This window comes from Grampus griseus (assembly GCF_964374135.1).
Source record: "Grampus griseus genome assembly, chromosome: 2".
NCBI lineage: Eukaryota > Metazoa > Chordata > Mammalia > Artiodactyla > Delphinidae > Grampus > Grampus griseus.
Genome location: NC_139018.1, coordinates 13425314 through 13442834, shown reverse-complemented (window position 1 = coordinate 13442834; position 17521 = coordinate 13425314). Strand labels below are relative to the sequence as shown.

Here is a 17521-nt window from a genome sequence, read left to right as displayed (position 1 = left end):
CTACTCTACTGAGGGCTAAAGGGCCGAGTATTTTTGAAAGTGCTTTAACCACTTGACGGTTCCACGGGCTAACCAGCTTTGGATAAAATCCAGAAATGCACTCCGTGTGCATTTTGAGATGTACTCCGTGAGCAAGTGGCAAAGCTCTTTAATTCACTCTGCATAAATAGCTGAACCTACAAGAGAAATCTCTAGTCAGAGGTTTCCTGGATTATAATGAGAATTTTCTCGATGGGGAGAAGAGAAGTGCCCTTTTCACTTGAAGACAAAGAAATGTTTGTAATGGAAACGTGTGAACCGATTTTCTGAGCGGAGTTTGCTGAAACGCACTGATTAAAACCACAGTGAGGTGATGAGGCAGAGAAATAAAGCCAAGGCGGGTCCACTTAAAATTTGCATTATTTCTGGAAGTGGAGAGAGCCTGCCTTCCCTTCTCCCCCTGCCCCAGGCCGCCCCCGCCCACTGCTGACCCTGCCACTTAGACAATGAGAACCTGCCAGCCTGCGGGACTGTTTACTGTTTCTGGCCACTGTGTACTGGTTACTAAGCTACTCCACTGAGGATAAAATGAGTAGCCCAAAAGACAATGTCCTTCTCAACAAAGCCTAATCAACAGGCCTGGATTCAGGGATTCAGAGGGAAGACGGGAAGACGCAGACAATTCCAGCACATGGCAGTGTGTAATGACAATTAGGTTACGAACAAACACTGCTGATTGATTTAAGGAATTCCATTTCCTAGAGAATAAACCTAAGACACAAAGAGGTCAGGTATCCAGATCAAAGTTGCCTAAAATATAGTGATCACCTGGAAGTAATGGAGTCCTTTATGGAACGTGGGACAAACAAGCTACAAAGCAATGTTTCCCAAATTTCAGTCATTGGAGTTTGTTCAACATAGCTTTTGCCATATCCATGTATATTAATATTTCCCTTTAAATTCACTTTAAAACAACTCATTTAAAAATTCTTAGTCTCCCTCTGAGCAATAATTTCTATGAAATCACACTTTGATAGGCAGCTGTATTTTCTCTAATGTACATTTTAAAATGCATAGCTATTAAAATAAAAATGTTCATCCACAATGCATTTAAAATCATCTTGTATGTCTCAAAGGTACACAATGGGAAAGAATGGATAAAGTATTTCAACTCAGGTTGACCTGAAGACTATGTTTGTTTCTAAATATCATGAAAAAACAAGAGTAAAGGGGATTCTGTACTATTTACCACCAGGAAGTGCATGAAGGACTTAGATAGATTGGGAGAAGTAAATTCAATACCTTCTGTGTAAGGAAAAGCAAGTCCAGTATCACTTACATAAAATTTTCTGGATATTCACTCAGGGCCATGTCAATGATATTCAGAGCATCATGGTAATGCTTTTGTGCTGACAACAGGAGGGCAAGGAGGTGCAGGGAGTTGGCATCATCGCCTTGAAGTTGAAGAGCTTGGCGGACATACCCCAGAGCCTCTGGTATCTGGTTTAAAACAAAACCAGAAAGAATTTTTAAACACACACACACACACACACACACACACATAGAGCCACCATTTCAGTATCTGATTCTCTGTATATATCAGGAGTTGTTTCACCATGTGCCACACTCAGATTTTAAGCCATCTTCACGGCAGCCCCAGGATATTAACCACAAACACGAAAACAGAGGCCCCCTTCAAGCAACAGTATGACTAATGAAGTGATACAAGAGACTCTGTTTCTCAGTATAACTGCCAACACCAAATCGTTTACTTCTCCCTAAATAATCTGTCTCTTTTTCCACAAAACTGATTTACTTTCGATTATGCCCAAGATAATTTCACTCTAAATGGAGACACATAACAAATTCCCAGCAGTTTTTATTGGAATGAAACTGACTTAGCTGAACTGTTCTGATTTTTTAAGTGTACTGAAATTAAACTGCTTGATAAGTTTCAGAACCTTAAACAGAGCTTTCCAAAGGATCAGACACCTGTGATTCTTTTCAAGTCCCTTTGTCCTGCATCTCCGTTAGACATCAAGGAACTATGCAAACAAATTAACCAACCCCACACCTTTCCAAACTACAATCCAAAGGAACTCCACCCAAGAAACAAACTGCAATGCCACATACACAGCAGGTGTGTCCAAATTTAAGTAGGATCAGATACAACCTTAACCTTCAAAATCCAACAGCTCTTCAAGACTTTCTTCAAAATCACCCAAGCACAAGGGTGGATAAAATGCATACATAACGGGTATCTGAACACCCGAGATTCTATGCAGGTTTAACAGTACCTAGGGAGGATTAGAACCTGAAGCTGGATTTCAAAACAGGCTCAAGACTGAAGCATTCTTACACGGTCACCCCAGGGACTCCTTTCTGTCTCCCCTCCAACTCCGGGCCCTGGCTGGACCTCTTCTCAGCTCTCCTGCTTCTTCCCAAACCCTCAGTAACCTCGCTCCTTAGTAGGAAACCGTGACTTCTGTCTTTACCAAATCTATTCGTTTTCCTCTCCGAAATACCATTTTTGATGAATGTAAGTTAAAAATGCTGGTTACAGAGGCTTTCTGTTTTGAGCCGTAGAATCCCAGCTATCACAGCAGGAAGAGATCATCCGGCCCTACACGTCACTTCACGAAGTGAACCCAGAAGCCTCCATCTACTGCGCCCCTCCCCAGGGGCACAGGCTGCTGTGTAAACAGCACTGGTATTCTGGGAGGGTCAAAAGGCAGGTACACTCATGATATCCGTTTTTAGGGATGACTAGTGTAATCAGGAAAAAACTGATACAGGGTGCAAAGTGAGGTCCTTAAGGGCTGGGCGGACTTGAAGGAATTCGAAGCTGGTTCCTTCATTCAATGAGTATTAGTGAGGGCCTACCACGTGCCAGGCAGTGTCCCCGCTGCCAGCGCAAAGCAATGATGACAGATGTGGGTTCCTGCCCTCAGGGAACCTAAGGTCTAGTGAGAAAGATACTGAACAAGAGAGCTGGGCAAGAGGAAGCAGAGGAACGGGCTGCTATGGGAAGGGGGCTTCAAGGAGGAGGCGAGCGGAGCTCCTGGAGGAGGAGAGAGACTGGACGGTTGGTCACCCGCCCACAGCTGTCTCTGCAGCAGCTTGTGGTCAGGCCAGCTGTGAGCCACACCGTGCCAGGTGAGCTCTCTTGGTTTCCTTGGTCCCCAGGCCACCAAGGGGAGCCACTTCTTGGCAGCGTTCCCTGGCCTCCGGGAAGTCAGATACATGTGGACAGCCCAGGCCTGCCAGGGGAATGGCATGTCTGGGGAACTGACCTTCGATTCACCCTCCAGTCAGCACTTAGGATTGTGCTGGGGTTACCACCAGTGTCTTGCACGTGGTGGGCAGGCAGACATGGGGCCGGAGTCTCCTGAACAGCTGGGAGGGAACGGGAGGGTATGAGAATGGCAAAGGCAGCTTCTGGAAGCTACCGCTGGGAAGATGAAGGCCAACAAAGCTTGCACCTCCAGCAAGGAGAATACTGTCGAGTCTCCTATTTCGAGGAGACACTGTGTGTAATTGTTCATATCTTCTACATATTTGAAAGGAACTGGTCTCTTTTGTCTACACTCGCTGGCATCTTCCTGTCAATCACTGATACCCTTATGACGACCAGGCCTCACCAGTGACTAAATCCCCACCATGCAGCTCACCACTGGGCTCTGTTAGCAAGGGACAAAGGCTGTCTGAGGACTCCTCCGTCAGGGTCTACATCATGTGCTGCATCCCCTGTTGCCATGTGACCCCAGGTGGGGCCCTCCAGATTTGCAGATTTAATCTCCAAAAGCAGAGCCTGCCTGCCTTGTGTCTTCACAGCTGGTGCTCCAATTGACCGAAACACCAGGGTCTCCGCTGTGAGGAGGCAGCGGCCTCTGAGGAGAGTCCCTGGCTCCAGGTCAGCCTCAGGTGAAGGAAAGCAGGTCAGCTACTCCCTCAAACTGTATCAAGACGGAACAGGCACCAAGTGTGGGAACATTGGAGAACTGACCTGTCTGGAGATGGCAAGCTGCAGAGCCAGGTAGAAAGCTGCCTGGTGATCCGTAGGTGACAGGCTGTGGGCCCTGAAAAAGCATTTGCAGCTATTAGTACATGAGAGAGGCCATTGTTACTTTCCATGTCAAACAAGTACTCCCATTTGTATTTTTATTTATACCAAGGCCCCATATTTTTTTAAATTAATTTTCATTGGAGTATAGTTGATTTACAATGTGTTAGTTTCTGCTGTACAGAAAAGTGAATCAGTTATCCATATGTCTACTCTTTTTTACATTCTTTTCTCATATAGGTCATTACGGAGTATCGAGTAGAGTTCCCTGTGCTATACAGTAGGTTCTTATTAATTATGTTACCAAGTCCCCATATTTAATTTAACTATTTAATGTTTCATTTAAACTCTTCTCCTCTGTCCTCGAACAAATGGCATGCATGTTTCCTCTTGCCACTGTACATGGGAATGACACAGGAGCATGTCTCTGTTTTGTTTAGCATCTGAAATGGCAGCCAATGGGCTTGACTTTGAGAAGGAGCCTGGGGCTGAAGAAGCCACAGGCCCCGAGGTCTGACCTCCCCAGCAGACGCCTCCCTTGGGCTGAGCAGGAGAGCTCCACGTGTCACGCTGGGACACGGTGAGGCTGTGAGCATACTTGGCAAGGCGACAGCTGCTTTGGTTAAGTTTTCGCTTGGTCTTAACACTACTTTATCCAAATTTCTGGATTTCAGAGAAACCATATGAAAATCAAAGGCCCGGCTTTGCTTGTAAAATGAGGTTTTGGTTTTTTGATGAACTATAGAGAGAAATGGAGGATATTCATTCAGTCTTTTGAAGCTTCTACTAAGTTCCATGCAGTTTAACTAATTACATGCAACCAAGACATGTAAGACTTTGTGGCCAGACACCAGACTTAGTCTATCAACTGGCTTTTGACACCAATGGGAAGAGGCTATGCTGACCTCCTACTTGATGGCAGACACGTCATTCTTGCTTTTATGTGGAAGTCAACTGTATCTTACCACAAGCAACTGGGGGGAACTAGGGGGTGGGGGATGTTCTCTGTCCTTTTTTTAACCTTAAGAGCAAAACTCCCATCCCTGGGGAATCTTCACTAGTAAGTTTGCCTCCAGACACTGCCTTAGGACTCCTCTCACTTTAGTCTAAGAGGCTGAGGCGGAGGATTTGCCTGTGTTGCCCTTTGAGATGTCTTATTTCTAGCAGAGGCCTACTCAGCATGCCCCAGTTTTTATTACTTGACAGGCATTGGTTTTTCCATGAATTTATACATCAAAGAATATTTTTCTTTGGTGTTCATAAAAAGTGAGATTGGAATGTCATGGTTTCTGTCTCTCCCAATTATTCAGGGAAAATGAATACAAAATGGATTATGAAGAGACTTTGAATTTAGCATTATTTATTTTATCTCATCCTCTTTCACAATTAAACCAGCTTTCTACAACCCTCAAAAAGAATTCCACAGAGCTATAATTTTCTCAGCACAGTCTAGAGTTTTTACAAATGAAGTTAAATCAAATCACGGTTGTTTCTACCCAACACCAACCAAGTGAAAAGCTGACAATGGTCTGCTGAACTCAGGGTGTGGATAAGAATAGTTCTGACCAAAGGCCCTACCTTAGCCTCTTCAAATGATTATTAACTGTTAGCCACAGCACTAAGAAACAAACAGAAGTGCTAGAAATCTTGGCATCACTGGGGTACATTAGGACAACGTCGGAAGAATCGTCAACTTGGCTAATAATGAATATCCAACAGCCAAATTTCTAATGAGGCACAACTTAAGCAGACACATTTAAAAAAAAAACCTTATTTCAAGAATTTGGCTAATACGTTAAACTGGCCACTTTAGCTTATGAAAGAAAAAAGGAAACATGGAGATGCTCAAAAAACTAGAAAAAGTGCAAGATGTTCATCTCAGGTAGAGTCCTGAAAACGTGCTCCAGTTGCGCGGGACAACTTCGGCAGCTAGGCTTCCTGTGACAACACCAACTTTGTATGCCCACAGAAAATGTGCTTGACAGAAATCATCAAGCAATGCAGGTGAGAGGAAGGACATTAGTGATCTTGAAAACTGCAAGCTTGCTGGACTCTGTACGTGAATTTAGAGCAGCGCTATGAATCCCATTCCCATGCTGTGAGCACCTGGTGAGGCTGCTAAGAGAAAATCAGAGACCTAAAAAATGTCACTACAGGGGTGCTCACAAAGTGCTTCCCTTGTCAAAGCACCTCCATACTCATTAATTCCATTTTTATTCCATAGGAAAAGAAAGAATTGCAAGACACTGGCCCACTGAGGGCACCCATCTATCCACCCATCCACCCATCCATCCATCTACCCCTTCATCTCTCCATCCATCCATCCATCCACCCATCCATCCACATTATGCAGTACCTACTGTGATGCCAGGCCCTGTGTTAACTTTTAGGGAGCTTGGAGATGAATAATACAAGTGCCTTTCCTTGAGGAGCTCCCCCCAACACCACAGAGGGGGAGACCTAAATGATCATTACAGTGCAGTACGAGCAGTGCCCTGAGAAGGGTACGCCAGACTGCTACTGGAGTGCATGCGATGGGCCTCCCAGATCACCTGGCTAAAACTTAGACTGCCCTGAGGTCCACCCCATCATTCTCCTGAACTCTGGCTCCAACATCCTCTGGAGCTGAACCAAGAATACAGAGATAGCTGATCAATTTTGACCCTGGCCCATTAAGACATGTACCCCTTGTAACAATAATAACTACAATTTATGAAGCATCTACTATTAAGCATCTTGTTCGAGAACATCAAGCAAAAGAGGTAAAGCCAGAAGTGAAATTCCGAGGCCTGGTCTCTCCACCGTATCACCCTGCTGCCTTATTTAGCCGATTCTCCTTGAAGTCCCCTTCAATCCTGATTACAGTAGACATGGGATTAGTGTATCATTATGTTAAGAAAGAAAAGTGCAAACCTGGTTAAATCTATTACTCTGGGACCTCCCATTACTTACACACATAGGATGACCCACTTGTCCTGGTTTGTCCTGTATTTTCCTGGTGTTTGCACTGAAAGTCCCATATTCTGGGAAACTGCTCAGTTCCCAACAAACCGGGCTGGCTGGTCACTCCATACCCACAAAACATACCACATTCAAACTTAAATTCAAGCTAGGAGTGGGAGAGGAAAATAAAAGTGAGATTGTGAGACTGTGTCCCTTCTACCACACTGAGTGATAAACACCAGTGACACCACGCAGCCCGGATTCCTGCACGTTGGGGGGCAAGGCACTGAGACATGCGCTCGACTGTTTCCAGCCTGGCTTTTCTCTGTAGGATGTGAGAGCCCCCAGGAGCCACCACTGAGATCAATACAGCATCTTAGAAAGCTTTGCAAACAACAGTCTTTCTTCACTATAATTTTGTACAGGACATATGAATTGGTTCAGCCTCTTGGGCTCAGCTTATGAGTGTATGAACAGCTGAGGGTCTCAACATTAAGATGCAATCATGCAACTGGGATGTCTTCAAAAATCACCTCTCTGAATCCAGGAGAGAGCAAACCTTTTTGAATTCTGACTCCAGTCATAATTGAGTTAATTTTCACACGCTATATCTGCAACCTCACCACTTTTTGAGATACACCGTTTTCTTTTTAAACCAAATTTGCTAAACAATAGTATTAACAGAATTGTGGGGAGAAGATTTAAAATATATAGTAAGAAAATATTTCTCATCCAAGTGATTTTTAAATACTCATTTACATGTAAGAAGTAATACAGATCCTTCTTATTTACTTAAAATCTTTCCCTTATAGACTTTTGTACAGTACACTAGGATAGTCCTAGTTCATGCGTACTTGAAACCAAATATTTTTATTACTTTGAAAAATACCCTTAAATACACATAAATACAAATTTAGGTTAGCCTTCCCCAATAGAATCACGTAGGTTAGTAGGATTTTATTCCGCTTTATTCCCATATGAACTAATATTTTAAAAATCCCTTTGAATTAGAAACTAAGCAAAAGAGGAACAAAAAGAAATTCAGGCCAATGGAACAGCTGTTATATAACATGAAGTTATGAATTCTGCGGCTCAAGGCAGACCACCACCATGGCTGTTTTTAGAGAGCCAGTAAGATGAGCTGATTTAAGGAAAGTGAAACAGTGAAACAGATGTAATGACCACTTTCTTAGGCATCCATGTGTGGGTTTTACAAACTAGGACTGGAAAATTTAAAACTCCAAATCATTTGAAATGGAAATGCTTTCCACACTCCGTGCTGAAGGATATCAACAAAAACTTAGCACACAGATAGGAGGTCTGTTTGCTGCTGTCAGTTGGTACCTTCTGTCATTAACCAGTCTGGGACTGGCAGCGTGAAGGAGCTATGGGCACGCCTGCTAGGAAATGGAAAGAAAAGAGATGAAAGTGTTTCAGACTAACTGAAACCAAGTGCTAATGATTTCGTGATAAAAAGGAGCATGTACACTGTGACAAACCTATAGGCAGCCCTAGTTCTAAGGAAAGAAATCTAACAATGGTTATTAGGTATTGAGAGGTCCTCGTAAAACTTTTGGTTAAGTAACTAAGTTTCTAATATAATTCCAAGAAATCAAGTAACTCAGGTATATTTAAGCTGACAGGATCAATACCAATTCTAGATTGGACATCATGGGGTTATACTTTCAGACAGTGATTCATGTTAGTGATTTATTATGCCTGCAGTAAGAATAAAATGAGGGAAGTGTGGTGTAGTAGGTACCAGAGAAGCCAGTCAGTGTCAGAGACCTTGACCTTCCTGACCTCAACAGCTACAGGATTCCGGCTCTTCATCCCTGCATCTCGGTCCCTCACCTGCAGTGAACACACGACTTGTTCCATCTACCTTATTGGTGTGGGGTGAGGATCAAGTAAGGGGTGTGAAAGGCCACTGTGACATGCAAGCGGTCTCTAATTATAAGGCCTTCTCCTAATTTCATGAAAGGTACAGTGATGGAGATAAGCATAAGGTATTATGGAGCATGGAGGGGATGGAGAGGCCTGGGACCTGCTGGCCTGACTGTCTTATAAGTATTTCAGAGACTGCCCTAAAATCTGGCCTTTTCATTTCGTAATATAAAAATCTGCAGATTGACATGTTAAAAAAAAAAAGGTTGCAAAGAATGATGCTTTTTCTAGATGATAAAAAATGTCTTTAATAAAAGGAATCATCTCCCTAGACATAAAAAAGTACCTCTCTTAGAGCTGAAATCGCTTTATTAGGAATGAATAAAATGTGCCCGAATGAATAAACATATCAAGGATGCAGATTTACATGGCAACAAGTGATGCAGCAAGTTTTATACTGTCTGTTCGGTACTCGGGAGGAAAGACTCCCAGGGGTAAAATACTGTTTACATAATCTTTATAAATATCTCTTCTTTTTATACTTATCATACTTTGGTGTCATTATGTACAGCCGAGTGAAAAGATGAACTCCCACTCACCTCTGAAATGCAAGAAGCGCCTTTCTCTGTAGGACCTCCTGCATCCCTCGCAAAGAAGCTAAGAAAAGGGTTCGATTAGTCAGTGGCATGGGAGATCAGGGAGTTTCTGACAAATAGAAAACTCATCACAAAAACTAAACATTTGACTGGATTAAGAGCAACAAATTCTGGGAGCTTATGTGCCCAGTCCTGTCCCAGGCACTGTCGAGGATGGGAAACGAAGGCCGTGTCAGCCTGAGGCCCTTGCACTTGTTGGGCATAACTGTGGAACCATGCCAAGGCGAGAGTGAGAGTTGGCTGGTCACTCTTGGTACCCCCAGGAATAGCAGCCTGTCTTCAAAAGACCAGCTGGGAACTCCAGAGAGGAAACCATTCTCAAGGGCAGGCATGTAATTCATGGGTGAAGAATGGCTCTGCCAGAATGGAAGAGAAGAGATTCAAGCCCCAGTGGGTGGATTTGACGGCCTTCAGAGTTCCTTCTGGCACCGAAAACCAAGGACACTAGCCTGATGCCATGGAAGGCCAGTTTAATTCACGGAGGCAATGGCTAGGACCTTTAATGCCTTGATGTGAACACCAGGGACAGACAGGGCAAACCCAACACTGATACTGGAAAATCAGCTCAACACTTCCCCTGTAGACAGCATGTGAGAAATGCCACCTTAGAGCCTTGTAGAAACTAAAAAGGTACTTTTTACGGGGACAACAGAAAAACTCCTAGAGGAACCTGTTGATGGCTGCACCTGGAGATGGTCCTTATCTAACAAATCCAACATGGCAGATCCCATCCTGACATCGCACTGAGGATGGTGGAAGGCTGCCCAGAGCTGGATGTAGCTGTGAGCCATGACTAACTTAGAACAACAGTGAATGAGCTAGAGGCATCCAGAGAGCTGTCCCAAGAGAACCGTGGATACAGATGAGACCCAGCAGGGTCACGTGACTCTCCCAAAATTAGGTGTAGAGTCTCAACTAAGAAGTTATATGGATAAACATATGCTATGAAATTTACCCTTCACTGAAAGCCTACTATAGTTAAAAAAATGTTCTGGGTATTGTCAGTGTATATGAAAAATTAGCAAAAAAATCTATGATTGAAAATCAGTTGATATGCAAAACTTCTCCAGGGTCTTTGATATTTTAGGGCAGAGGAAAGAAAGATTTGGGGTAACATGTAAAATAAACTATAGCAAAATTACAAAGAAAGCAAAAGAAAATGAATACCATAAAAGTCAGGGTAGTGTCTTCTCTTAAGGGGGCTTGTGATTGGGAGGGGCACGTAAAGGGCTCCCAGGTAGCTGGCAAGGTTCTATCTCCTAAGCAGGGTGCTGCTTATAAGAATACTTTCCCTTATACTAATTCACTGAGTTGGACAATCATTTTTGAGATTTTTTTTGGTATTTGTGTTACATTTAACAACAAAATGTAAAAGGAATAATAGAAAGTTCAGAAAAACAATTTACCAATTTACCCTTTCTGCAAACATATAATTGAAAACTCATTAAGTATAGAAAACATAATTAAGATTTTTTTTTTTTAGCCGGAAGCCCATCCACCAAAACAGTAAATACATCCCAAACGTGTAATGTCACTGCAGGTGCTGTGAGCCACTATACTACACGTGTACGTATCCGTGAATTAAAATGTGCAAATGGGGACTTCCCTGGCGGTCCAGTGGTTAAGACACCGCGCTCCCACTGCAGGGGGCATGGGCTCGATCCCTGGCTGGGGAACTAAGATCCCACATGCTGCGCGGAGCGGCCAAAACATAAATAAATAAAAAAGAGTTGTTTTTTTTTTAAAAAAAAGTGCAAATGGAGAAGGGGCAGGTACTGATAAATCAAGGGATGCTTTCTGGAGGAGGTGGGCCCTGAATGCTTCTACATTCCTAGCCTAAGACCCAACATCCCTCCACATGGGGAGAGCTCAGGCCAAGCGCTGGGGCAGAGTCAGGTGAAGGCCGGGTGGGGTGAATTCTCTCTCAGGGCCCTGCTCACCTCACTCCTCAGGACAGATCCCTACAGCTGCCAGCTGGGCACCACCAGCACAGTGCACCTGTGAAGAGGGCCTGGGAGCCGGGGCACAGGGCCTGCATTTCTTCCCTCCCATTCTCCGACCGGTCCAAGCAAAGAGGACAGCGGTGGCAGGTCCCCACAGGACGGCAAACGAGGAACCAGCCATGCGCCCTCCTGAGACAGGGGATGGGCCGGTCCTGCAGTGCAGACTTGGTGGCTCCCCAGCTACCGTGGGCGGGGACTTCGCTCACCGTCAGTGGCCTGCAGACTGTACGTAAGCCCCAGGGCCAAGTAGCCTTTGGCCTTGAACTCTGATGTTTTCTCTCCCGCATCAACGACGGTTTTGGCAAACTTCTCAGCCTCTTCCAACTGAAAAACCAGGTAAGTTAAAAACAACACCAACATCCTGCAGAATTTCTAACATGAGTTCCCGTAAGCATCTGCTGTCCTAAGCGATTTCTGATGAGTCACTGTGAAAATAACTCCCAGATCTTCCAGTTCCACTCTGGTGATTCTGTTTTCTGTATTTCAGCTTCTCAACAGTCCTCAGGATTCCCACCTTGCCTTTTTGCTTTCAACCTTTCCTTATCGCTTTTTTGCCCTCTTTTCCAAGGTCACTTGCATACTTGGTGGGGCTCTTTGTCGTCTCTGTTTTTCACTGATTGGCTCTGTGATTAGATTGTGCTAGGTATTCAGAAGCTATGTATACATGTATGTATAATTTGTAAAGAATAAAGTTCTTGAAATATTTTGTGCTTGGGTCTTTCCTTTTTTGCATGACATAAAGAATCTTTTAGGCTTGGATTCTCTTTCCCACAAGCTGTTAGAAATTTCAAAACTCCATCTATTTATTTTACAGTACACCGCACACAGACCTCGCACTGGCAGATTCCAAAGGGAAGAATGTGCACCTGTAAACTACACCCACAATAAGACCTTTTGCACAGCTCACTAGAGGCAAAAATAATAAGATTTGCTCCTTCGGGGTATGGTAAGTGCTGATGTTACTGAAGCTGGGTGATAGTACATGGATGATAGTTGATTATACTCCTTACTTTTGCGGTATTTGGAAATTTTAATGATAAAAATGTAAAAAATATACAGAAAAGATTTGTTATTCTCATCTTGTAAAAGAGAGTCAGGTTTATGTTAGGTGTTATGGTGATGAATGATGCCATCGCTGGAAGGAGTGTGGCAGAGTCACAGCTGGAAGCTGGCATTTTCAAAACCGAAAGATTCGGTCCACTGCTCCAGCCACTCTCGGGGCCTGCCTGCATGTCCCCTCACTTGCCACACCAAAGTGTTAAAACCTGCACGGACCACACAACACCTTCACGGCTGTGTTTCAGGTGAGAGCCACATTTCAAAATGTGTTTTTTCTTCCACACTTTCCCAAGAAAAATTTGACCAAAGTAGGACACTTTCTTCACAATGTTTACTTTCGCCCTGCTGGGTGAGAATAAATGGAAAAAAAAGAGCAGCAAGGACCGTCATGGTAGAAAACCTTAGCCACGTGCCTCAGTCTTTTGGGCAACTTCTTCTTATCACTAACCTTGACATGAAGTTAGAGAAAGACATTAAAACTCCATTGTATGTGGCGATCAATTGAGTTTTCTAGTTTCTGCTCAAACAGTACGTTTTTGAGGTACTACAATTGTTACAAATCAGGCTCTTCCCAGATTCAAAGCTGAACAAGAACATTGGAAGCTGAAAGCCTCTGTGCAGGAAGAGGAATGAAGGAAGCTGGGTTTACACATGAGCTAAAGTAGAGGTTGACTCTTGGCTTTACAGAAAAGCTCAGGCTCTCCTAAGAGGGAATCACTGAGTGACATAGACTTTTTCAGTCCCATACGACTTACATACAGGATGCGTCTGAGTAGGAATTCCAATTCCATCTTACCATTTCTACTTTTGAAGCACATTCCCATGAAAAAGAAAAACCTGGAGTTGTACTGATTCCCCGAAGTCCTTGGGGTGGGGTTGAGGCCTGAGGAGGGCTGTAGCCTGGGCCAGAAGCCCGGGGCTCTGAACAGCCTTGCTTTTGTGTAGCTGATGCACTGCTACTATTTCCTCTCTGCCTAGGAATCAAAAGGGTGGCAGCCCCCGCACACGCGGAGGGCCCCAGCCCCACTCACCCAGTGAAGGGAGCCCATGCACAGCTTTGCGGCCAGAAGTGGGATGGTGGCGTCGTCCGGCTTCAGGCGGATGCACTCTTTCAGCACCTTCACCGCGCGAGCAGACTTGGCAAAAGGAGATCATTTCTGTGAAACTCAAAATTTTTGACAGAACCAAATACTAAAGCCTTCCCAGTGGGGTTTCTGGTTAGGATACACTCTTAATGAGGTTTTCCAACTTTCACCCAATGAAGCAAGAGCCTGGGGATGGAGATAACCTGAGCTTGGAACTTTTGGGGGACCGGGGAGTAAACTGTGGTTAAAACAAGTGAAAACGCTGCCCCGAATCCCCCTAGTTTTATTCCCTACTTGTGTAGCCATTGTAAAAGTAAGAAAAAAATAAAGACAGTGGAGGTTTACATTATTATAAAAAAGAAACTATCTAATTTAAAGCATACCATTCAGAATGGAAAGCATACCACTCCACTTTGCCCCAATAATCTTGTGTCTCAGACTTTACAATTCACTAAAGGGCCCAAATTAACAAGAATAACAGTGGCTATTATCTTTATTGAGTGTGTTCGTTTTGGGGGTCCTATGCTAAACACCTTGTGGGTATCATCTCACTACCTGATGACAATTCTATGAAGTCGGTACCATTTCTCCATGAGACGGAAGAGGAAGCTGAGACACTAAGTGACCTGCCATGGGTCACACGGCTTCGAGGTCCGCACCAGGCCTCTCTCTCCACAGCCCTTGCTTTCAACCAATACCGTACACGGTCTCAGATCACATCTTGCTACAGATAATTAGCAGATTTCCCCTGCCAGGAATAGTTTACACTCTCAAATGAGTGAAAGGGGTCAGTGTGAAGAACTGACCTTACAGCTTCAGATAAATAAAGTTACAAACACTAGAAAAAGGCAAGAATTTCAAAATTTTCTTCTCAATGATGTGTCCATGTTGGCCCCCAAATAATTAAATTCGATCACTCATTTATAAATGACCACAGGACAGTTTCAAGTAGCTGGTGTAGACATCTACCAGGTATCACATCATCCCATGAAATTCAAGTTAACCATCAACACAGAGGACTGCATGTCAGAAAGGGAGACTCACTTTTCCAGCAGCCATGAGTGACAGAGCAAACTGGTACCAGAGGTGGAACTCCTCAAAGGCAAACTTCATGGCTCTTTCTAAGCACTGGATTGGAAAGAAGAACAAATGCAGACAGGTAAGAATTGCCGGTGGCGCAGCTGGGCAGGTGTGAGTGTGCGTCTGTGCGCACTAAGAGCAGTCCTACCACATCGGCTTCCCTGGAATGCTTAAAGCACCCTGCTCCTCCGAACCCTCCCGAGGCGCCCCCCGAGGCAGCCCCCTGGGCCAGAAGCCGGGGGCAATCCACAGCTGACTACAACACAACCCTTGATCCCAAGGAGCTTTTCCTCTAATACAGGCAAAGAGGCAGGTACACAAACTACTCAAATACAAGGTCCCAACTGACAAGTGTCCCAAGAGGAGGAAACAGAAAGTACTGTGGGAAAGCGGTCACGGGCATCGGGAACGGCGTCCTGGCAGACTGGTACTTGAGCCAGTTCTGTTGGATGAGAAGGGAGAAAACACAGCTAGGATTCAGAAACGGTGCTCCGGGAAGAGGGGGGACAAACAAGGACGTGGAGGCACGAAAGAGGATGCTTCGACGTGCCAATGACAAGTGGTCCAGTATAAACCCAGCTGAGGGCACGGGCGGCCAGAAGGCAGGCGCGGCTGGGGCCGCGTCACTGAGAGTCTGACGTGGTGGCTCCTTGTCTGAGTTGTTCCATCTCCCTCCCCCTCCCCAGCTTTGGTTCTCCCTCCTCTGTGCTCCCAGAGTTCATACCTGTGTTAATGTGATGTCTTCACCCGCCCCAGCCCAGCCCAACCCAGTCCAGCCCAGCCCAGCCCAGCCCAGCCCAGCCCAGTCCAGCCCAGCCCAGTCCCACTCTGAGAAACTATCCAGGGCAGAGATCCTGTCTTCAATGTCTCCTCAGTGCCCGCCTGAGGCGGGAGATCTACAAATGCAGGTCACCCAATCCATGAGGAGCCTCTGGTTTCTGCAAAGAGTGACACGACCATGTCAGAACCTAAGGGAGATCATGGGATGAGGGGGGTGTATGACCAGGGGGGTGTATGACCAGGGTGGATGAAGGCCAGGAATAAGGTGGATAGAATGGTCCAGGGACTTCAGAAACAAGGACAGAAGCAAGAAATGTGTCTGAATTAGAATCAGCAAGGAAGGGCCACCCAAGGAAGGAGCGGGTGGCTGGTGAGATGGAGGGAGTGAAGGGGGCCCCCAGAGTCTCCGGCCTACATACCCGGGAGCAAACCCATGGCACGGAAGGTCTGTGTATGCAGGTGTGTGTGTGTGTGTGTGTGTGTGTGTGTGTGTGTGTGTGTGTGTGTGTGTGTGTGTGTGTGTGTGTGTGTGTGTGTGTTTATTAGAGAGAACGACAGAGAAAGAGACAGAGAGAAAGAGAGACTGGGGAGGCAACCTGAGGGGAACTAGCAGGCAGAGAAGAAAGTGCAGAGATGGGTTAGAAAGCCAGGCCCCTGGAACAATGGGCTTCTCACGTGAGGCCTTCTCCCGAGGAGGTTTTTAAATGAACAGAAAAGCCTTAAACAGCAACAAAACCTTCACCCTGAGAGGGCAGACAGCTCCCATCAGGGTCACCTCAAAGACTGATGTGGACATGCGGTGGCACCTACGGCACCACGTGGACATGCGGTGGCACCTACGGCACCACGTGGCCCCTCTTCTCCAGCGACGCTCCCTGCAGCCCGGGAGCGGAGGAGAAGGACAGGTGGGATGCTTAGGATTCATGGATGCCCAAGGAGGGAGGGGCAGGGGGCTGGAGCTGAGAGACAAAGCAGCCACAGAGAAGGTCATGATACAGGTAAAGTGAAGGGGTGAGAGGAGAGGAAAGAATTCCAGGATTTTAAATGGTATTCACAGAGAAAGTCACAGTAAATACTGTGCTGGTTGGTTTACTGTGAAAACCTGCCCTAAAAAATATATTAAGAAGCGAAGTATAAGCAGTTAATAAGCCCATGCTAATGATGGTGTAGGATGTAAAACGGACACTTGGTCCCTTATTCTGATCCCACTGGAGACACACTTCGTCAAAAACTCGGGGGTGGACATGTGACTCCGTCCTAGACCAGGATGTTGGCAGAAGTTAAGGGGAGGGCACCTGCAGTTGGCATACACTTTGCCCTCAGCCCTGGTCCTTCTTCCGCCCGGGACAAAGACTCAATACTGGAGGTGGGGCGGCCAGGAAGTGAGAAACATGAGGACAAATGCTACCCTCTAGAATGACTGAGCAGAAAGAGAGAAGGCGCCGGGCCTCTGATATCATGAGATGCTGCAGCTGCCTCTCCTCAGACTTCCTGCCATAGGGAAAAAATACTCATATTTGGTTAAGGCACTCACTATATGGTGGTTTTGTTCATTACTTCTGGATACACCTCTCACTAATAAAAACACTGAATAGCAGAGCTGGGATCTGAATCTGTCGCCAGAGCCCTCTTACCTGCTCTGCTACACAGATGAGCAACAAGAAAGCATTACTGTGCCTTTAAGAAGCACAGTGGGTGTAAAAAGAGGAAAGCACCTCGCTGAGAAGATCAAGTGGGTGAGACAGGGTGGTGCGGGAAGACCTAACCCAGGTGTGGGGCGGCACGGGCTGGGAGCACGTGGGGCAGGACAGGTATTAAGGAGAGAACGCCAAGCGGTGAAAAGCCAGTGCTTGGAAACTGACTTAGGGAAGGGGGATGAGGGATGATGAAGAAGGAAACCAGAATGATGATCACATTGGTGGAAGTAGGCAAAGGAGTCAGTATGTGGAGAGAAGTAGGTAGATAATGATCAAAATGAGGTTTGTT

At 45.4% G+C, this 17521-nt stretch overlaps 1 protein-coding gene across 4 annotated transcripts in view; it reads right to left on the bottom strand.

Moving 5' to 3' along the window:
* Positions 1–17521, bottom strand: part of TTC7B (tetratricopeptide repeat domain 7B) — a 237585-nt gene that overhangs the window by 84772 nt on the left and 135292 nt on the right. For all 4 annotated transcript variants that reach the window (XM_082647696.1, XM_082647697.1, XM_082647698.1 and 1 more), the window contains 6 exons: positions 14720–14803; positions 13622–13726; positions 11738–11855; positions 9472–9529; positions 3986–4058; positions 1319–1479 (listed from right to left, as the gene is read on the bottom strand). In XM_082647696.1, the coding sequence (XP_082503822.1) occupies positions 1319–1479; positions 3986–4058; positions 9472–9529; positions 11738–11855; positions 13622–13726; positions 14720–14803 (599 nt within the window). The remainder of the gene's footprint in view (positions 1–1318; positions 1480–3985; positions 4059–9471; positions 9530–11737; positions 11856–13621; positions 13727–14719; positions 14804–17521) is intronic.